Genomic DNA, 23,680 nt, shown 5'->3' on the forward strand with positions numbered 1-23,680 from the left:
CACCGAGGCAGTGTCCCGCCAGCGGGATTCTGTGGGCAGACCTGGGGAGTACCTGGGCAGCTGGTGCCAGGCTGCGTTTGCAACCAGCACCTGTGGGCACACAGGCAGTGCCACCCGAGAGGGACAGGGAGCTGGGGCGCGGGCTGGAGGAGCCCCAGGAAAAGAACAACAGAGCCCTCATGCCGGCGGCGGCTCTTGGTAGCCCGTGGAGCCCCAAACTTCCCCAGCTTTGTTTTTATTACTAAGAACTGCCTTAGCTATACAGGTTTTTTTTTTTTTTTGTTTCCATACAAAATGCAGAATCATTTTTTCCAAGTCTTGAAAGTAAGATGTTGGTATTTTAATAGGGATGGCATTGAATCCGTAGATTGCTTTGGGAAGTATAGACAATGTTGATTCTCCCCAGCCATGACCATGATATGGTCTTCTATTTGTTAATATCCTCTGCTATTTTGTTTCTTAGGATTTCATAATTTTCTTTATAGAAGTCCTTCACCTCTTATGTTAGGTATATTCCTAGGTATTTCATTTTCTTTGAAGTTATGGTGAGGGGAGTTGTGTCCTTAATTAGCCTCTCATCTTGACTGTTATTGCCTTATACATCTGACTTGTGGACATCGATTTTATATCCTGAGACATTAGTATATTTTTTGATGACTTCCAGGAGTCTTGTGGTTGAGTCTTTGGGGTCCTCTAAGTATAAGATCATATCGTCAGCAAAGATTTGACCTCCTCTGCTCCCATTTGGATGCCCTTTATTTCCTTGTTTTGCCTAATTGTATTGGCTAGAACTTCCAACACTATGTTGAATAGTAAAGGTGACAGAGGACAACCTTGTCTGATTCCAGTTCTAAGAGGAAAAGCTTTCAGTTTTACTCCATTCAGTAAAATATTAGCTGTGGGTTTGATATAGATAGCTTTGATCAGTTTAAGAAATGTGCCACGTATGCCTATACTCTTCAGTGTGTTATTTAGAAAAGGATGCTGGATTTTATTGAATGCTTTATCTGCATCTATTGAGAGGATCATATGGTCTGTATTTTTGCTTCTGTTAATATGGTGGATAACGTTTATGGACTTGCATATGTTAAACCAGCATTGCATCCTTGGGATGAAACCTACTGAACCATGACGTATGACTTTTTGATGATAAGCTGTACTCTCTTGGCTAGGATTTTGTTGACAATTTTTGCATCTATATTCATTAGTGAAATTGCTCTGAAATTCTCCTATTTAGTTGGGTCTTTTCCTGGTTTTGGTATCAGGGTAATGTTTGCTTTACAGAATGTGTTGGGGAAGATTCGTACCTCCTCAATTTTTTCGAATAATTTCTCAGTACAGGAATAAACTCTTCCTTGAAAGTTTGATAGAATTCTGGTGTGAAGCCATCTGGACCAGGGCATTTTTTGGTTGGAAGATTTTTTATTGTTTCTTTAATCTCAGTGCTTGAAATTGATCTGTTCAGGAGCTCTATTTCTTCCTGGCTAAATCTAGGGAGAGGGTGTGATTCCAAATATTGATCCATTTCCTTCACATTGTCAAATTTCGGGGCATAGTTTTTCTGGTAGTATTCAGAGATGATCTCTTGTATCTCTGTGGCATCAGTTATTTCCGCTTTATCATTTCTGATTGAGGTTACTAGAGATTTTACTTTTCTATTTCTTGTTAGTCTTGCCAAAGGTTTATCTATTTTATTTATTTTTTCAAAAAACCAACTCCTGTTTCATTAATTTTCTGAATGATTCTTTTGTTTTTAATTTCATTGTTCTCTGATTTAATTTTGGAGATTTCTTTTCTTCTGCTGGGTTTAGGCTTAGATTGTTCTTCTTTTTCCAATTTCGTAAGATGGCTTGTGAGTTTGTTGATGCACTCTTTCTGTTTTTTTGAATGGAGCATCTAAAGTGATAAATTTTCCTCTCAGAACTGCTTTTGCAGTATCCCACAAGTTTTGGTAGCTTGTGTCTTCATTGTTGTTATGCTCAAGGAAGTTAATGATTTCGTCTTTTATTTCTTCCTGTACCCAACTGTCATTCCACAGAAGGTTGTCTAATTTCCATGCCTTTGTGTGGGGTTGAATGTTTTTGTTGGAGTTGAGTTCCACCTTTAGTGTCTTGTGGCCTGGGAAGAAACAAGGTAAAATTTCAATTCTTTTGATTCTGTTGAGTTTTGTTTTGTGTCCTAGATATGATCAATTTTGGAAAATGTTCCATGGGGCAATGAGAAGAATGTATATTCTTTATCTTTGGGATGGAGTGTTCTATATGTGTCTATCAAGCACAGTTGTTCTAGGGTCTTATTTAAGTCCTTTATATCTTTGTTTAATTTCTGTTAGAGGATCTGTCCAGCTCTGTAAGAGGAGTGTTAAAGTCTTCTGTTAGTATGGTATTATAGGATATCATATTGCTCAGACTGAGTAAGGTCTGTTTCAAGAATCTGGGAGCATTTATGTTGAGTGCATAAATATTTAGAATTGAAACATCTTCTTGTTATATTTTTCCTTTGACCAATATAAAGTGACCATCTTTGTCTTTTTTGACTTTAGTTGTTTTAAATCCACATGTATCTGAAAATAAGATTGCAACTCCTCTTTTCTTCTGAATTCTGTTTGCCTGATAAATTGTCTTCCAACCCTTAACTCGGAGTTTTAATTTGTGTTTTGAAGCCAGGTCTGTTTCTTGCAGACAGCAAATGGATGGCTTGTGTTTTTTAATCCAGTCAGCCAATCTATGCCTCTTCAGTGGGGAATGCAAGCCAGTGCTTAGTTTTATCTTTTGCCTCAGTGTGGAAGTTAGGTTCTGTCCTTTAATTGCTGAGTTCTTACTTTGCTGTTGATCTATTGTGATGGTCAGTGTGTAGAACAAGTTGAAGTATTTCCTGTAGAGCTGGTGTTGTTGTGGCAAATTTCCTCAGTGTTTGTATAACAATAAATGATTAGATTTCTCAGTCAATTTTATTTTTTTTTTTATTTTTTTTTTTTCTGAGTCAGAAAATTATTTTAATAGTTACAAAACTTTTTTTTTATAGAATCAGTATAAAATAGCAGTTGATTTCTCCACAATTATCAGAATTATTTATATTTGAGGTCTTGGCTAAGTGAGGCTGAAATCAACAAAAGGTCTTGGACTGTTGGCTCAGAAATCATCCTAGGAAGCCTGCCCTGTTGATATCTGTCATGCTTAGCTCTTATGAGATGACCCGGTCCTTTAAATAAAAAGTATCTTTCTTTTTTTTATTCATTCTTTGGAGGCTTGAAGTGAATTCGGCAGCGTTCATTAAACACCTTCCAGCTCCTGTCATTTACAACTTCTTCAACATTCAATTCTGACTGCATCCATTTCAACTTTGTCTGCTCTTTTCTAAGTTGCTTTAATAACGTTAAATCGTCCAAATTCTTTTCTCTCTCTTCTCGGAGGGTTTTTACTACTGCTGAGGTCTGGGCTATACAATTTTTTATGACTCTGTCCCTACTGGCATGAGCTGCCATCAAAGACTCATAAAGTTGTTTACAGGTTTGGCTGGCATCAATTTTCCCTGCAAAGGAAGCTGTTGGAACCGTAGTGTTTAATTCATGTACTATTCTGTCATCAATTGTCCTCATCACCTTGAGTAATTCCTTGTTAGCAATCTCCTGGATTTCTGGAGTGGCAGGTTTGGCTTCAGTTAAACCTCCAGGTATCATTTTGGCTGGTTATTTCTTTGTTGGGTGAGTTGCTGGACTTCTCAGTCAATTTTAAAGCTTAGCTTAGCAGGTTATAGAATTCTGGGTTGGAAAATTGTTCTGTTTATGTAGATGACCATTGTCTTCTTGCTTGAAAAGTTTCCTTAGAGAAATCTGCAGTCACCCTGATGGATTTGCCCCTGTAGTCAACTGGTGCTTACTCCTGGCAGCTTGAAGAATCTTTTCTTTTGTCTTGACTTTGGACAGGTTCATCACAATGTGTCTTGGAGAAGCTCTGTTAGAGTTGAGGTGACCTGGGGTTCGAATTCTCTCTGAAAAGAGTGTGTTAGTATCTTTGGTGATATTTGGGGAATTTTCATTTATAATATTCCCTAGTATGGCTTCCATTCCTCTGGGGCATTCTTCTTCCCCTTCTGGATTCCTATAACTCGTATGTTGGAACGCTTCATAAAGTCCCATAATTCTGTTAGTGAACATTCTGCTTTCTCTCTCTTTTTTTCTGCCTCTTTAACTATCTGAGTTATCTCAAGGGCTTTGTCCTCTACCTCTTGAGATTCTTTCTTCTGAATGGTCTAATCTGTTGCTGATACTTTCTACTGCATCTTTAAGTTCCCTAATTGACTGCTTCAGTTTCTTCAGCTCTGCTATATCCTTTCTATATTCTTTATATGGTTCATCTCTTATTTGATTCTGTTTTGGGATTTCCTTTTGGTTATTTTCCACTTTATGAGCAGTTTCCTTCATTGTTTCCATCATTTCCTTCATTGTTTTCATCATCTGTATTCTAAATTCCCTTTCTGTTATTTCTTTTTTTTTTTTGCAGTTTTTTTTTTTTTTTTGACCAGGGCCTGGGTTTGAACCCACCACCTCTGGCATATGGGGCCAGCGCCCTACTCCTTGATCCACAGGTGCTGCCCCAGCCTTTCTGTTATTTCTAACATTTTTTTAATAGGTGGAATCCTCTGTAGTAGCAACCTCATAGTCCCTTGGGGGTGTTGCTCTGGACTGGTTTTTCATGTTACCAGGATTTTTCTGCTGATTCTTCCTCATGTGTGTTTTCTATTATCTGTTTCCTTACCCTAATTTTCCTTTCACTTCCTCTTGCTCTTTAAGTTACCGTGCCTCTGGACTAGCGTAGTAATGAGTCACAGTGTGCCAAATCCAGTCTCACTCTATCTCCCTGAGGGCCAAGGCTGTAAGGTGTCTCAGTCCTCACCTTCAAGCTGCTCAGTCACTAGATTACTTGCCCAAGGTCTCCTGCCCAATCCTTGCTGTGAGACCCTGAGGGTGGAGCTTTCTGGGGCGGTTCTCCCACAATGGCTCTACGGCCCACAGCCGAACACTATTAGCAACGTGCAGCTCAGCGGCTCAGTCTGGGCCCTAGACGATGCTTAAAGTCCTCTGCATTCTTGCCCAAGTTCTCTCAAGTTAGTTCAACTGAGTGCAAGTCCAGAAAAAACAAAACAACTCACAGGTAAGGCCTTTCCAGTTTATAATCTCACTCCTGCTGTACTTACAGTTTCCAGTGGGATTAGATGGAACGAACACACAAAACCACTTGCCCGTTCTCCACTGCTTTTGTCCTCCTCATGGGATCCAGAAGTTTCTCACTGACTCCCTGTGCCCCAAGGGGATGTTTAAGGGCAGATTCCACCAGCCAGAGATGCCTGGAGTCTTCTCTCCCCAGTCTCACTGTGCCCAGTTGCAAGGAAGCTGTTACTCTGTCACCATCTTGCTCTTCCTTCAAATCTTCCTACCTTTTTTTTTTTTTTTTTAGAGACAGAGTCACACTTTATTGCCCTAGGTAGAGTGCTGTGGCATCACAGCCCACAGCAACCTCTAGCCCCTGGGCCTAGGTGATTCTTTTGCCTCAGCCTCCTGAGCAGTTGGGACTGCAGGTGCCCGCCACAATGTCCAGCTATTTTTTTGTTGCAGCTTGGCTGGGGCTGGGTTTGAACACACCACCCTTGGTATATGGGGCCATTGCCCCACTCACTGAGTCACAGGTGCTGCCCATCTTTCTACTTTTTGATATAGGTGTTTATTGTTATAAATTTTCTTCTTAGCACTAATTTTATTGTATCTTATAGGTTTTGTTACTTGCGTTTGAATTTTTTACTTGTTTCAATAAGTTTTTCAGGCCAGGCATAGTGGCTCATGCCTGTAATACTAGCACTCTGGGATGCCTAGGCAGGTGGATGGCCTGAGCTTAGGAGTTCGAGACCTGTTTCTACTAAAGAGTGACACCTGTCTCTACTAAAAATAAAAAAATTAGCTGGGTGTGATGGCAGGTGCCAGTAGACCCAGCTACTTTGGAGGCTGACACAAGAGGACTGCTCAAGCCCAAGAATTTGAGGTTGGTGTGAACTGTGATGCTATGGCACTCAACCAGGATGACAGAGTGAGACTGTCATCAAAAAGAAAGGAAAAGAAAAGAAAGTAAATAACTTTCTTGATTTCTTTCTCAATTTCTTTCTTGACTAAGTGGCATTTCAGGAGCATGTTTGTTTTTGGTTCTCCAGCCTCACCCTTTCCCCCACTTTTTTAAGAGACAGAGTTTCATTCTGTTGCCCAGGCTGGAGTGTAGTAGTGTGATCACAGCTCATTGCAACCTTGAAATCCTGAGCTCAAGTGATTCTCCTGCCTCAGCCTCCCAAGTAGCTGAGACTCCAACTGGATCCCACTGAATCCAGATAATTTTTTTATTCGTTTGCTTAAAAAGAGACAGAGATTGTTTCCTGTCACTTCTCTGTTGATTTCTAGTGTTCTCACTAGTGATCTAGTCAAAGTATGACTATCTACTTGCTATTTTGATTCTTCTTTGTGGAAGAGGCAATTATCAGATGCCAACCATCTTGAAGCTTGTCTCATTTTTTTTTTTTTTTAACTTAACACAAATGGTACTGTATTATACATATTTGCCTGTATATTGCTTTTTAAATGTTTCAATATCCTGGGCAATAATCTATCTATCTATCTATCTATATATATATTATTATATATATTATTATATATATATGTATAGGATTATGTATCAGGATGTATGGAGCTTTTTCATTCCTTTTAAATGACCACATTATACACTATTTTCAATTACATGAGAACTTTATGGACACCCTGTATTTCAATGTATGGGTGAACTATAATTTCTTTAACCCCTCCCCATTATTGGACTTTTTGATTAGTTCCAGTCTTTTGCTATTACTAACAATATTGCAGTGAGTACCTTAGGGTATTCTTCTTTGTGTTCAGGTATAAATATATCTGTAGGAAAAATTTATAGAGATGAAGCTGTGAGTTAAAGCATATAGAAAATTTAAATTTTAAATAAATATTATCAAATTGTCTTTCATGGCTGCTGTGTCAATTTGTACTCCCACCAATAATGTTTGAGAGTTCATGTTTCTGTATACCCTGGACCATACAGGTGAAAACTACTATCTTATTATTTTAGTCAGTATTTTTTAATTTTGAATTGGATGGCTTTTCTTGTGTTTAAATGTCAGAGATTAAAAAAAACAAAAATTTTAAACTTTTTATTATAGATTATAATACAGGTACACAAAACAAAGATGTTTTATCATTAAGTATCTGTATAACACCTCTCACCACTGGTTAAGAAATAGAACATATACAGCGCTCTCTGGTTCTAACCACTAACCCTTTCCTCCTCCAAAGGCAAAAACCTTTGCAACCTCTCTTTTATGATAATTACTTCTTTGCTTTTCTTTACAGTTTCACCTCCAGAGCATGCATGCCTAAACAACACAGTTTTGGTTTTCTATACTTTATATAATGAAATTGTATATTATATATATAATCACATGTATGTATTTTTTTGTTTCTGGATTCTTTCATTTCATATTATATTTGTGAGAGCCATCCTTATTATTTTGTGTAGCTGTACTTTGCTCATTTTAATTGTTGTGTGGTATTCTGCTATATGACCATATCCAGTTTATTCATTCTACTCTTGAGAAACATTTCCAGTTTGGAGCTATATGAATAATGCTGCTATAAGCATTCTTTTATACTTACTGTACAAGGCCACGCATCTCTGTTAGGTAGAATCTTAAAAGTGGAATTTCTGGATGATAGGATGTGGTATTTTTATCTATATTAGATAAAGCCAAATTGTTTTACAAATCCTTTTTATTTATACTTCTATCAGAGATATATGAGAGTTCATATTGTCAGATACCTTCTCCAATTATTTGTTATCAGTCTTTATAGTTTTAATATTTTGGTTTGCAGTTTCCTAAATATTAATGATATTAAGCACATTTTTCTTGGCCTTAATCTTTTATGAATCCTTTTTTAATTTTTTGGTCAATTTTTCTATTCAATTGCTTGTCTTTTTCTTTCAGATTTGTGGGAGTTCTTAATATATTCTGGGTACAAACCAGTTTAGTCTTAGTTTGGGTTCAACAAAAGGAGAACCTTTGATAAGGACTAGGGTGCAGATAGCTATCTGAGAGATAGTCTCAGGAAGTAGAAATGAGGGAATAGTGACGGGGAGGTCAGGAAGAAGGAAAAGGCTTCATATCGAGGTCACACTATAGGCATTAGGAACTTGATTTTTCAGGCACTGCAGAGAAGAGCAAAGAGTGCCTTCCTTTAGGAAGAGAGTTTGGAGCTCTTATTCAATGCTGGTTGAGAGTTTCCTCCAAGAACATTTAGTCCTCTATCTTCTAAGCTGAGTTTGTGTTGGGCTAAATGTACTTCTGTGCTTTCAGAGAAGGTCTTAAAGTAGAAGGTGGCAGAATGTACAGTGAGTGCTTGAAATGAAATACTTGCAAGGTAAGTTTGAGCTTGCATGGGACTGTCCATTGCAACTCTGATTAAAATCAGATGTGGACCAAGACACCCTTAAGTAGGGGCAACAAGGGCATCATTTCTGTGTTGCAAATATCTTCCCAGACTTTGAGGTGCCTTTACTCTCTTATGGTGTCTTTTGATACACAGAAATGCTTAACATTTACGTAATCAAATTAAATTTATCCAAATTTGAATTGACCAAATTTCTGTTTTGTTTAATGCTTTTAATTGTTCAAGAAATTGGTTAAGAAATTTTTATTTAAGAAATATTTTAGGCCAGGTGTGATGGTTCATGCCTGTAATCCTAGCACTCTGAGAGGATGAGGTGGGTGGATTGCTTAAGCTCAGGAGTTTGAAACCAGCCTGAGCAAGAGCCAGACTCTGTCTCTAAAAATAGCTGTGCATTGTGGTGCCTACAGTCCCAGCTACTCTAGAGGCTAAGGCAAGAGGATTGCTTGAGCCCAAGTTTGAGGTTGCTGTGAGCTACAATGCTAGGGCATTCTACGTAGGGTAATAGAGACTCTGTCTCAAAAAAAAAAAAAAAAAAAAAGGAAAGGAAAAAAAAGAAATATTTTCTTACCCTGAATTCATGAAGAAATTGTCCAACTTTTATTTTAGGTAATGTATTTTATTTATCTCTTTCTTTTTTGAGGTTATGAATGATATGAATAATTTCCCCAGAAAAACACAGATCATTTTGTACAACCTTTAGGTGTTCATAGAACCTTTGAAACCCCTAGACCTTCATTAATTTCAAGTTAGGAATATTTGTTCATTATTTTATGTGTTGAATTTAGACCAATATACTACCTGGAACTGATAAGTGAGTATGATATGAGGTAGAAGTCAGGGTTTATTTTCTTTTCCATATGGATGTCTTATTGACCCAGCATCCATTTTTTTTTTGAAAAAAGAAAACTCCATTCTATCCTCACTGTGTAATATAGTGCTAATTTTGGTGTAAATCAAGTACATATACCTGCTTATTTGTTTCCTTTTTCTATGCTGTCTCTTCTGTTCCAAAAGAGTATTTTTCTCCCCTTTGCCAGTTCCACTCGATCTAAGCTACTCAGCAGTGCCAGTTCCACTGATCTGTTGCCTTCTTTTGATAATTGATAGAGCAAGTTGATTCTTTGTGTTCAAGGATGTTTGAATTTTCATATGAATTTTAGAATGAACTTAGCACATTATATATACACATACATTTGGACTTTTGATTGGAATTGCATTGACTCTATAAATTAATTTGAGGAGTCTTTGGGTCTTTGAGTCTTTCAGCCGATGACAGTATAGCCCTCCACTTACTAGGTTTTTAAACTCTCAAAAATGTTTTATATTTCAGTGAGACCTTGCATATCTTTCATTATAAGTTTTAATTAGATATTTGATATCTGTGATAATTTTATGTAAATGGTATTTATAAATTTCATTTTATTTGGGATTGTGTGTAGCAAATCAGTATATTTTTGTATAATGCTCTGGCATGTAACAAACTTGCCAAACCCATTTATTAATTATTATGCTTTATCTGTAGGTTGGTTTGAATTTTCTACCTATACAATGATATCATTTGCACATTGTGACAGTTTTGTTTCTTCTTTTTAATCCTTACATATTGTATTTCTCTTCTTGCCTTATTGTACTAATATTCTATCCTATCTAAATATCTAATATTTAGAATAGATAGAATAGATAGAATAGATAAATAGATAGAATATTAGATATTCTAATATTCTGTACTAATGTACTATCTAATATTCTATCTATCTAAATATTCTATCTATCTATTCTATCTATCCATCTAATATTCTATCTATCTAAATAGATAGAATATTAGATAAATATCTAAATTCTAATGCAATGTGGAGTGTAATAGTGGACACCCTTGTTGCATTCTCTATCTCACAGGAAATGCTTTCAACATTTCATCATTAAGTATGATGATATGGTGTTTGTTTAAAAATAATGTTTTTTTTGGTGTGTGTGCAGTTGTTGCAGTTGTTGGGTAAATTAGGTTAAATTGGTAGATCATATTGATTAATTATTTTATTTTTTTTCTGTTTTTAACACCTACTTGTTTTATCATTTATCAAGAAAAGTACGTTAAAATCTTCATTCTCGTAATGGATCTATTTTGCCTTACATATCTGCCAGACTTACCTAAATATTTTGAGATAATTTTGTTACATTTATATGAACTTAGAACTGTTATATCTTTTTTTTTTTTTATTGTTTGGGATTCATTGAGGGTACAATAAGCCAGGTTACGCTGATTGCAATTGTTAGGTAAAGTCCCTCTTGCAATCATGTCTTGCCCCCATAAAGTGTGACACACACCAAGACCCCACCCCCCTCCCTCCGTCCCTCAGAACTGTTATATCGTATTGGTGAATTTGCTTTATAATTATTACTATTACTGATACTATTATTATTACTATTTTCTTTATATAAAGATAAAAATAGCTTTATGTAAAGCTATTTGCTTTTAATCCTTTCTTGTGTGATATTATTAGAGTTTTCTTTTGACTAGTACTGGCATGTTATAGTTTGAAAACGCATTTGCTTTTATCTTTTTTGTATTCTTATGTTTTACAGATGTCTCTTATATATCACAGATAGTGACAATTGCTTCCATTAATTGAGTGCTTGTTAAGTGCTGGGGACTGTGCTTATTTGCTTTACATATATTTTATCATTTAATTTTAGCAACAAATCTGTGAGTTAGAATAGTATTGTGTTCATTTTAGGGATGAGGAAATAGAAGTTACAAGGAAAAAGTAGTTAATCTATCTCATGCCATATCTTCAGAGGAATATTACTGATTTAAGAGAAGTTAGGTAATTTTATTTTCTAAATTAAAACTCTATTATATAATGGAGTGGATATACACCACAAGTGTTTTCTATGCCTTTGTCTAGGATTCCAAATGAAAGTTTTCATAATCATGTAGTATTATGCCTGTTAAATAGGCTATATTTAAATCTTTCACTTATTTTCTGGATATAGGATGTAGAACTCATATTAGTAAATAATACATACTAATACATACATTAGTACATACATACTAATTGTATGTTAATTACAGTTTAGAAAAATCTCTTTGAATATTGGTTAAGAGTGTGGTTTTTGTAAGTGTGAACTCTATATAAAATCATAGAATTGCATAGTTTTTGCTTGATTTTTCCAATTAAAAGTGTTCAGTATTATGGAAATTTAGAAAAATACGGAAAAATTTAGAAAAATAGAAAAATAGATGATCTAATGCAAGGTGGGGGTAAGCGAATGAAGGATCAGGGAAGGGGAGGAGAGGGGGGATAGGAGGGTACGGTGTATGGTACGCCTTGTGGGGGCAGGACACATTTACAAGGAGAACTTTACCTAACAACCACAACCAGTGTAATCTAATTCTTTGTACCCTCAATGAATCCCAAATAATAATAATAATAATAAAAGAAATGAGTATGAGTATAAAACTATAAGTTAACTAAATTAGTAAAGTATCAGTACCATATAGAATATAGTAACAGTGTTATTAGTAGTATTATGCTATTGTTATTGTTATGAAGTCAACTGTATACCTTCCAAATTCATATGGTGAAGCCCTAACCCCCAGTACCTCAACATGTGGAAATAGGGTCCCTTTTTTTTTTATTGTTGGGGATTCATTGAGGGTACAAAGACCCAGGTTACACTGATTGCATTTGGTAGGTAAAGTCCCTCTTATAATTGTGTCCTGCCCCCAAAAGGTGTGTCACACATTGGGAACCCCCCAACCCCCTTCCTTCCCTGTCTGTGCTTTTCCCTTCCCCCACCCCCTCCCTTCTTCCCTCTTTCTGCTTTCCCCGTCCCCCACCGTGTATTAGGTCATTAATTGTCCTCATATCAAAATTGAGTACATTGGATTCTTGCTTCTCCATTCTTATGATGCTTTACTAAGAATAATGTCTTCCACTTCCATCCAGGTTAATAAAAAGGTTGTAAAGTCTCCATCTTTTTAAATGGCTGAATAGTATTCCATGGTGTACATATACCCCAGCTTGTTAATCCATTCCTGGGTTGGTGGGCATTTAGGCTGTTTTCAGATTTTGGCGATTGTAAATTGAGCTGCAATAAACCATCTAGTTCAAGTGTCCTTATGGTAAAAGGATTTTTTTCTTTCTGGGTAGATGCCCAGTAATCAGATAGCAGGATCAAATGGGAGGTCTAACTTGAGTGCTTTGAGGGTTCTTCATACTTCCTTTCAAAAAGATTGTATTAGTTTGCAGCCCCACCAGCAGTGTAAAAGGTGTTCCCTTTTGTACACATCCATGCCTGCAAATCTGCAGTTTTGAGATTCTGTGATGTGAGCCATTCTTGCTGGGGTTAGATGGTATCTCAGGGTGGTTTCAATTTGCATTTCTCGAATAATTAGGGATGATGAGTATTTTTTGATGTTTGTTAGCCATTCATCTGTCTTCTTTAGAGAAGGTTCTGTTTATCTCTCTTGCCCATTGATATATGGGATTGTTGGCTTTTTTCATGTGGATTAATTTGAGTTCTCTATAGATCTTAGTTATCAAGCTTTTGTCTGATTGAAAATATGCAAATATCCTTTCCCATTGTGTAGGTTGTCTGTTTGCTTTGGTTGTTGTCTCCTTAGCTGTACAGAAGGTTTTCAGTTTAATTAAGTCCCATTTGTTTATTTTTGTTGTTGCAATTGCCATGGAAGTCTTCTTCATGAAGTCTTTCCCCAGGTCGATATCTTACAGTGTTTTTCCTACGCTTTCTTTGAGGATTTTTATTGTTCCACATCTTAAATTTAAGTCTTTTATCCATCTTGAATCAATTTTTGTGAGTGGAGAACTGTGTGTGGGTCCAGTTTTAGCCTTTTACATGTGGATATCCAGTCCACCCCCAGTGTTGAGATAGGGTCTTTTTAAAGATGTGATTTGGTTAAAATAAAGCTGTTAGAATAAGAAAAAATAAAAGTAGTTATGATTATGTTAAAAATTCAAATATGGAAAGGTGTCAGGTGGGAAATAAAAGATCCCACTATGAAGAGTTTCTTGAGTATTTTGGTAGATTTTTTTTCAATGCATATGTAAACATATTTTTGTCTATCTTTATTTTACATAAATGGGATCTATAACCAGTTTTTTTATTTTACTCTTTTAAATAATACTGAGATAAATATATTCACACATAAATTCTTTTTGTGTTTATGATTATTTCCTTAAGACAGATATGTAGAAGGTTTAGAGTGATGGATACATCGAAGACTCTTAATAAATATTGCCAAATTTAAAGTATAGGTGTTTTAGAAAGAGTATGGTAATATTATCAAACAATAGGTCATGCTATGGGTATAACTTCTTCAGACTTTAGAGAAATGTGGTGTACCAGTCTCCTAAAACTTTTTTATGAAGATCTAATTATTTATCACACTTATATTTATATATTATGGATATAACATATTTACTTACAAATTTGTGCAAATATAATAGGTATGATCGCACATACTGAATTTATTTAATTAGGGTAGGTCTAGTCATTTTACCTTAAAATGGGTTTCAGCCTACTATTTTAGATTTAGCATTGTTATTTTTATTGATACTAGTTAAGATTATCTTTTTCAATGTCATTTTTTCAGGTTATAATTTGCTTTAAAAATAAGTTCTGTTTGAATCTTAGTTAATCTTTACCCAATTTATGGGTAAGGCTAGCACTTTGGGAGACCAAGGTGGGAGGATTATTTGAGATTAGGAGTTTAAGACCAGTCTGAGCAAGAATGAGACCACATCTCTACTAAAGTAGAAAAATTAGCTGGGCATCCTGGCATGTGCCTATAGTCCCATCTATTCAGGAGGCTCAGGCAAGAAGATCATTTGAGCCCAGGAGTTTGAGGTTGCCGTGAGCTCTTCCTGGGGCAACAGAGTGAGACTTTGTCTCTCACACACAAATAATCATTACCCAATTTTTAATTTATTTTAATACCGGGTCGCCATAAAGTTTGTGTACGTAGACAGATATTTCAAATTGCACATGAACTTTATGTCCACACTGTATAATAACCAATTTTAAATTTATTTTAAAATAAATACAGCATCTTTCTCTGATTATTCAATAAAACAATTCTGACAATATGGAAAGAAATAGAGAAAGTCACTTATTAATCTCAACACTCATCAATAACCTTTTGCTGTATATCATTTCTTTTCCTTTTATGTATATGTTTACTTGTATATCTATATACTTGTATATATGCTGTCATATACATCTGTCTATCTCAACATAAGTGTTATTATAAACAACCTCAGTAACATTTTGCTGTACATTCTTTTTTGTATTCATATGTACTCTTATAATTTATTTGTTTTTATTAGACTGTGGATGACTTTTTTGTTTATAAATATGTGTATATGTCAAAATGACAAACACATTGTACTCTATATTGTGTTTGAACTTTAGTCATTCCGATGACCTTTGGTTGAACCTTTGGTTGTTTTTAGATACCTGGTTTGTGTGTATGTGTGTGTTTGAGACACAGGATCTTACTCTGCCACTCAGGCTGGATTGCTGTGGTATGATCATAGCTTGCTGTAATCTTGAACTCTTGGACTCAAGTGCTCCTCCTGCCTCAGTTTCCTGAACAACTATAATTACAGGGCTATCACTCTCAGCTAAGCTGCTGGTTATTATAACTTCCACTACTTCAATAAACTTTTCATACAGGTGTCTTTATTCATGTGCCCAAGAAATTCTTTAGAATAAAATAACAGTAGAATTTTTGTATCGAAGAACAGATATACTTCAAATTTGGATGTTCTATTAGAAAGAAGGTTTTTTACTTTTTGCTTACTCCTTTCCAAATTATTTAATTTTTGTCTATGAATGATATAGGGAATTTAAAATTGTCAAATTATCCTTTAGAAAGATTGTGTTATATATGTATTACATTTTCACGAGTAAGAATTCCTAATTCCCTATGCTTGTGAACATTAAATATTAACAATGTATAAATCTTTGCCAAAACATTATCTTGTATTGAGATATGTATTTTATATTATGTAGCTTTAAAAACATTGTGATATTGAATTCATTTTTTAGCTTATTTGCTTTTCTTTTTTTCTCATTTGTAAATATTACATTTATTTTTATAGCCTATTTTTCTATTTTTTAATTTTTAATTAATGGATCAATTTTTCCAAGGGACTAGTTTCTTTTTTGTTTTTTTTTTTTTGGAGAGAGTCTGAAGATATCACCCTGAGTAGAGGGTTGTGGTATTATAGCTCACAGCAACCTCAAACTTTTGGGCTTAAATGATTCTCTTGCCTTTGCCTCCTGAGTAGCTGGGACTATAGGCGCCCGCCATAACACCTGGCTATTTTTTTTTGTTGCAGTTGTCATTGTTTTAGTAGGCCCAGGCTGGGTTTGAACTTGCCAACCTCAGTGTATGTGGCTGGTGCCATAACCACTGTGCTACAGGTACCACTGGACTGGTTCTTATTCTGTGAGGGTTTGGGAAGGAAGTAGAGATAGGGCAAAACTTTGGTCTAGAGGTGTCACCATCTTAATTTGGTTGCTTCTAATGAAAAATAACATTGTCCAAAGATACCTTAAAGCTGAAAACCTAAACAGCATGTTTTCTTGGTTTTATTTTTGGCTAACTACTCCTAAAATTATTTCTGGTTTGTCTGGGACTGGGTAGGGAGCAATAAGGTCTTTCCCTTGTAATGGAGTCTTTGCCGGGAGAAGACTGGCAATATGCCAGAGCAATATGCACACCTTCCAAAAGTGACAAAAAGATGAGATTGCTGCTTTAGAGCTTTGGAATTATTTGGAATGTTTTACAAATGGGTGCTACTGTAGCGAAAAAGGTAATTACAAAACATGTACATCATGACGTGCTTTTAAAGACATTTTGAATTGGGCTTACATTCCCTCTTAAATGTTGTTCCCGGACTCTAGCCCAGCTGGGATCTCTAGGAAGAGGCAGAGACAGTTTGGCAAAAAAGACAGTGTATGTGTGTGTGTGTGTTGTGGAGGGGTGCTTTCTGGGAAGAGGGGGTTAAAGGAAATGGCAAAAGGTGAAAGTAGCCTTCTCTCAGTCTAAAGGTTCAGCTTTGTGTAGAATGGCCTTTAGGTGGAGTCCAGGTCAGAGGGAGGTGGGGAGGAGCAGCAGCAGGGCAGGTTAGGGATGCTCTACATCTTTCATTCAGGTACAGCATAGTCTGGTCCAGCAAGCTTTGTGTACAAAAGTATTCCTTTTTGGTGCATTTCAGTTTGTCTTCCAAACTGATGTCTTTTACAGTTTGGTTACCGATCTCTCAGCAGACTGAGTACGGGTCTCTGCCTTTTTGAGTTTATCAATAAGAATCTTTATCTCTTCCTCACTTTTGTCTTTTTTTGAGACTAGTTTTCTTCAGCAGCATTCAGACACTTCAGGTTCTTATCCATCAGTCTGAGCTGCTCATCCCTGTCTTGGACAGGGGACTCTGCCAGCTCAGCTTGTTCCTCCAGGTGTCTCAGTTTTTCCTTCAAAAAACACCGACTTCTGAGCCACTTCTTCAGATTTATCTATCTATTCTGCAATGTGCTTAGTTTCTTGGAGTTGGATTTTCCTGTATCTTCTATGGCATGGTTTTCAATAATATTCGTACCACTTGCAAGCTCATCAGTAGCTTTTTCTTGCTTCCTCCAGCTTTGGCAGGGGAGTGAGTGGACAGGTGCTCCCGGGCACAGTCCAGCTCCTTTTCAGGAGGGTCCTGTGGTTCAAGGAGGGCACACTGGGTTGAGAGGCCCACTTTTCTTCCTCTACATCCTGCCACAGGCACTGGCTCTCTCTGTATCATCAGCCTGCTACTGCAAAACCTGAATCTTGCACTTTACCGCCTTGGTAGTGGTGATTCCAGCCAGAGTGCCCACCCAATTTCTGCTCGCGCTCCCATTCCTGCCTCTTCTACTTGATGTTAAGCTTCTTTCCACCCTATTTTTCATTTGTAGTTTGACTTGTTGAGGCTCTGAGTATTCCTTTTAAAAGCACTGTACCAAAAATACATTTTACTTTTTAGTTTGTGGTTTGTCTTTTAACTTCATTGTCTTTTTTATACAGATGTTTAAAAATTTTAATGTAGCAATTTTATTAATATTTTCTTGTTTTAATATCATGCTTAGAAAGATCTTCCTTACCTCAAGATTATACAAGTAGCCATTTAGCTTTTCTTGAAGATTAGTTATGTTTCAATTTTTCCATTAAAAATTCCTCTGGAATTTATTTTAGTGTGAAGTGCAAGGTAGAGATTTAGTTTTTTTTCCCCTAAATGTCCACTCATTCCCAGCACCATTTATTGAATAGTTCATCTTTCTCTCCTGACTTAAAGTGTCATTTATATCATACTTTAAATTCTTCTATAAACTGTCACATATTTCTACATTTTCTGTTGCATATTGATCTGCCAATTTATTCCTGTACCAGTAACATAATGTTTTATACTTTTATAATATTTAAATTATAACTTTTAAACCTACAATTTATTTAATTATTAGAAAGAATTTAATTTTTGAAATCATCTCAAATTTACATCGTTTATTTATTGAATAGAATAACATCCTGAGCTTAGAATATTTCTCTTTAAGTTTATATAGTTAATATTTCTCTATACATTTTTATATAGTGTATGTAATACATGTAGTACATAATTTCATTTTCTTTTTTAGAAGAAAGACTCCTCTGTCCAGTAAAATTGTCCTGGAAAACTACTTTAAGCTAGAAGATGCAAGAAGGAGACTTTGAAATGTAGGCTGTGTGAACTTGGCATAATATTTGTCCCAGAGAACTATCGTGGTTGAAAGACAGAGGTAGGACCAGTGGACAGCAACGGTGCTATTTGGGATCTCTTTTCCCAAGAACCAATGGGTTTTGAAAGGGCTAGGATATGAAATATTAAGGAAAGCTACCCAAATGAAACATAGAAAGTATACCATGTTTAAAACAAGAAATTGTGAGTTTGAGTGCCAACCATGCCACTTAGTACTTTTGTGAATATTTAATCCCATTAAATTTCAGGTTTCAAAAATGGGGATAGTAATCTCTTCTTCATAAATAATTATGAAGCTTCAATGAAGATATAAATATCAACTGAAAAATTCTTGGCCTATAGAATTCATTTTCTAATGGCTACTTGTCTTCTTGTGTATTCTGCAGAAGTAGTGTTGATAGTGATGAAATTTAGGCCTACGTCTAGAATGTTGGAGAGATCTGTGGTCTCCTCATTGCGTCACATTAAAAAAGGCAGTGGTTTTTGTTCCACTGCTGGCGTTAGTCGTACTATAGGGAAATGAGAATTATGTAGTATGTAGCAAGGTATTTTTTCTGTGTATATCTGCATGTGCTGTTTACGTGCTTGCGTGCACAAACACACACACACACTTACTGTTCCATTAAATCTAATTGGGAGGAGGGTCAGAAAGTGAAATTAGAGAAATTCCAGGATAAGAAGATATAGGAATTGGTAGTTGTTTGAGGCTTGGGGAGATGGGAAGTTGCTTGTCCCTGAAGGAATATATTTAAAATCTAGACTTTAACCTGTTCTCAATTTACAAAGTAATCTTTTGTCAGATGAGTTAAGTGCAAGAACAAAGCAGTAAAACTGACATTTTATGAGAGAAGTGGATTCTGGAGATCCCATTTTACAGATGAAGTAACTGGAGACATTTATTTCCTCATGAAATGGACATAAGTCTAGTAATTGGAAACTTTGACTTAAATGAAAGCCGTCACCAACTAGTCACGTGGTCCTAAGTGAATTATGTGTTTACTTCCTTGCCTATAAACTTGGGCACATCTCATTCTGCTGTTCTTGACTTTTTTAACTTAGGAAGTGAGGCACCCTCTGAGGCCAAGACACATCTTGTCAAAAATTATTATTCAAAAGTTACAGTAAAAGAATAAGCAGAATCTCTCCACATGATTCTCTTTCTTCCATTGCTTTTGAGAGTGAGCAAAAGACTTAATTAAGGTTGGAAAGGATTAACCCGTAGCATTGAACCAAACTCCCAGTAGGTCTGCAGTATTTTGTGTTCAAAATGACGATACGGTAGCATTGCCACGGACACAGCTCTAGGGTCTTGTACTCTTAAGGCATTCCTCTTTAAAAAATGAATTGATATACTACCAACCACATCTGTGTAATTTGTGACTTGGGTACATTTCAGTTGAGTCTCAGGGAAAAAGCAAAAAGGGAAGTGTATTTATAGAAGGCAAACTCCATCTAGGAAGCATTTTCATATGTGTAATCCCCTCAAAAGCCTTGGGAGTTAAATGGCAATATTCTCATATTTTTAAAAAAATTTCTTTGTTTTAGAAATTGACATTATGTAGTTTTATAGTTTTATAGTTTCTTCACTTCATATGTTTTACACAAACCTGTAATTATTTGTCTTTTTCACTAGACTGTGAACTTCTTGAAGTCATCGACTCTATTTCATTCATTTTAATTTTTCTGGGGCTTACTTAACATATTGCCTGGCACAAGCAAACATTTGGTAAATGATGAATAACTATGATTTACTCTAGGAATTAGGACTCTTAGGTAATTAGCCCAAAGCTTTCAAATCTTTATTTTTCTCTTCTTTTAGCATATCTTCTGCTTTTAATTTCCATCATGAATTGAGAAATGCTTAAAAATATATAAAGTGCCACATACCTGCATGTTCAGACCATGTTGACTTTCTGCATTCACATAAGTTGTTTTTGGTCTGTATCCAGTTGATAATGCAGCTGTTATTTTTATAATTGTCTTAGTACATATTTGCACAACAGGCGGTGTCAACTCATCTAAGTTACTTGCTATTATTTGCCTGATACTTTAAATTACAGAGCTCCATTACTGGAGTCATTATTTGTGGTTAAGAGGGAGTGGTACTGAGAGTGGGTAACAAGAAAGTTTCTTAAACTGAAGATCAAAATTGACCTTCTTTAGCTGTCTTTAAATTTATTTTCATTTAACTACCTAGAACAAGCACAAAGGACAGCCTTGCCTTATTTGTTTCTAACAGTTTACTCTATAGAAAACGGTAGACTGATTAAAAAGATGTACAGCTTCTGTACAGCTAAGGACACAATAACCAAAGCAAAGAGACAACCTACACAATGGGAAAGGATTTTTGCATATTTTCAATCAGACAAAAGCTTGATAACCAGGATCTATAGAGAACTCAAATTAATCCACATTAAAAAAGCCAACAATCCCTTATATCAATGGGCAAGAGACATGAATAGAACTTTCTCTAAAGATGACAGACGAATGGCTAACAAACACATGAAAAAATGTTCATCATCTCTATATACTAGAGAAATGCAAATCAAAACAACCCTGAGATATCATCTAACCCCAGTGAGAATGGCCCACATCACAAAATCTCAAAACTGCAGATGCTGGCGTGGATGTGGAGAGAAGGGAACACTTTTGCACTGCTGGTGGGACTGCAAACTAGTACAACCTTTCTGGAAGGAAGTATGGAGAAACCTCAAAGCACTCAACCTAGACCTCCCATTCGATCCTGCAATCCCATTACTGGGCATCTACCCAGAAGGAAAAAAATCCTTTTATCATAAGGACACTTGTACTAGACTGTTTATTGCTGCTCAATTTACCATTGCCAAAATGTGGAAACAGCCTAAATGCCCACCAACCCAGGAATGGATTAACAAGCTGTGGTATATGTATACCATGGAATACTATTCAGCTATTAAAAAAAATGGAGACTTTACATCCTTCGTATTAACCTAGATGGAAGTGGAAGACATTATTCTTAGTAAAGCATCACAAAAATGGAGAAGCATGAATCCTATGTACTCAATCTTGATATGAGGACAATTAATGACAATTAAGGTTATGGGGGGGAAAGCAGAAAGAGGGATGGAGGGAGGAGGGTGGGGCCTTAGTGTGTGTCACACTTTATGGGGGCAAGACAAGATTGCAAGAGGGACTTTACCTAACAATTGCAATCAGTGTAACTGGCTTATTGTACCCTCAATGAATCCCCAACAATAAAAAAAAAAAAAAAAAAAAAGATGTACAGGCTTAAAAATTAGTCATTAATCATAGGATTTTGTTAAATGATTGCCTTAAAAATCTTATGCCACTCTACTTTTACTCTATTTTGTAAGCAGAACTGAGGGAGAGAAAACTCAGCAGGGGCAGGAATCTTCTTCTCTTTCTGGGTATAATAATGCTGCAAATGTGAGACTATTCAAACTGTTTAAGTATTTATATTACAGTGAATTCAAATTGTTAGTTGCTGGAGATCTGGGATTGTACTCTATTGTGTCATATTCCCAGAGATCCCTATTCATGCCATGGACCTGTGAGATCTCAGGAATGTTAACTGAATTGCTGGAGAATTGCTTGTCCCTTTATCTCAAATTACAACCCCCCCCACCCCGCATAACTAAGACCTAGTTGTTAAACTGAATTTCACGTCTAGTTTCTAATACTGCTTTGCATTTAAAAATTTTTTATTTTATTTTTAAAAACCAAGAATTCAAAAATTATTGAGAGTCTTTTCAGTGAAACATTTTATAATTACATAATATTTATTTTTGTGATCTTACCCACATTTAATACAGTTGGCCTTTAGTTTAGCAGTTCTTGAATTTTGTTGTGCTAAGAATTACCTGGGAACTATGCTTAAAAAGGAAGTTCCAGGGCCATACTCTCAGAATCACAGAATCAATTGGTTTAGGTGGGGCCTTAATAATCTTTGTTTAAACTTTATTTTATTAAGCACTCCAGGTGGTTCTGATATAAGCAGTCTGAGGATTATGTTTTGATAATCACTTTTTTCCTCCAGTCCTGCTCATACAAGACCTCCTTCTCTGCCTTTTGATATTAAGCTGATACCATATAAGTCTGAGATTAGATAGGCTATAAGAGAAAATGATATTAAGAAACACAATAGTAGCTGTTATTTCTAAGAAATATTTTGATAAGAAAAGTAAGAGGCAGGGATAAAGGAGAACACGTTTATTGAGTAAAAAGTTACAAAAAAAATTTCAAAATTCTTTTTGACCCACTGCCAAATTTGTATTTGCTTCTGATTAAGTTGCCTTGTTGCCTTATGTTGTATTTTGAAATATATGATATTTTCCTGTAGTCAAGACCTCAAAATACAAGGGTTTGGGGGAGTAAGTCACATGGTTGTTCTGTAAATAGCTTTTGGATGTTTGTGGTCTATATTTTGATCTTGGTTCACAGCAATAAGCTGCCTTTGTAAAATGCCTTTATAAAGTAAGGAGATGCTGTCTTCTAAATAATCTCATTCATTTTTTCATGTAGATACTATTTTTATACTGGTCATCTTTATTTCATTGATGATTCTTAGTGAGTTATTATTTCAGGAAAACAATGAAGTGTTGGCGGTTGTGAAAATGTGTCAAACTTATGCATTTCTATCTCTGATTTACAATTCAGCCGCACATGTTGGCAGAGGTGAACTGGTGGGCCTAGGAAATGCAACATTAATATATCCTCTCTTGACCCAGAAATACCTTGATCCTCACCATCTATAATTTATTAAAGCAGACTTAGGAAATGTTACATTAAAGTGTAAGGGTATTCTTCCTAGTGGGTATGGATAGTATAAGAGTGCAGAATCTTGAGAGTAGTAGTGACTTTAGAAGAGAGCTGTGGGTATAGCAGTTCCTGAATACCAGTCTATAGCCAGGCCAGCTGTAACAGTCAACTGCATAGCTTTTGAGAAATGGTAACTCCTGGCCCACTCAAGAAGATTCTGGTTTAGTTTAGAAGGGGGCCCAGAAATTTGAATTTAGAAAAACTTTCTTTGTGATTGCATAATCACCTAAGTTTTGGCACAATTTTCAATTTAACAACTAACTATGTAAGAATTCTTTCTACAACATTCCTGGCAGAGTTATCTGGTCTCAAGTTTGACAATTTCTATTTTGTGAGGCAACTTATTTCATTGCTTTTAAAGATTTCTCTTCGACTGAATTAAAATCTACCATTTTGTAATTTCCATCCACTAGTATTGTTCCTTCTTATGGAAAGAGGAGAGAGAAACTAACTTTTAGTCAGTATTCACTGTATTTTACATGCTGCACTTTGTATTGTTACCTCTTCTTGGTGTGCTTGAAAATGTTACACTTGGTAATTTCCTTAGCTGTAAAATGGTGCATCAGAG

General features: G+C 35.8%; 2 protein-coding genes across 5 annotated transcripts in view; one reads left to right on the plus strand and one right to left on the minus strand.

The window, feature by feature from the left end:
* SOX6 (SRY-box transcription factor 6) overlaps positions 1-23,680 on the plus strand; it is a 667,807-nt gene that overhangs the window by 107,987 nt on the left and 536,140 nt on the right. The gene's annotated exons all lie outside the window — the stretch shown is intronic.
* Positions 2,978-3,609, minus strand: LOC128565721 (protein MIX23-like). Its single transcript, XM_053562409.1, has one exon. It carries the CDS (start codon positions 3,596-3,598, stop codon positions 3,230-3,232), a length of 369 nt encoding a protein of 122 aa, XP_053418384.1. The 5' UTR covers positions 3,599-3,609; the 3' UTR covers positions 2,978-3,229.

The sequence above is a fragment of the Nycticebus coucang genome, chromosome 14 (genome assembly GCF_027406575.1).
Source record: "Nycticebus coucang isolate mNycCou1 chromosome 14, mNycCou1.pri, whole genome shotgun sequence".
Lineage (NCBI taxonomy): Eukaryota > Metazoa > Chordata > Mammalia > Primates > Lorisidae > Nycticebus > Nycticebus coucang.

Excerpts from the sequence above, each read along its gene's own strand:
- LOC128565721 (XM_053562409.1), bottom strand. The coding sequence starts at position 3,598 with ATGAGGACAATTGATGACAGAATAGTACATGAATTAAACACTACGGTT.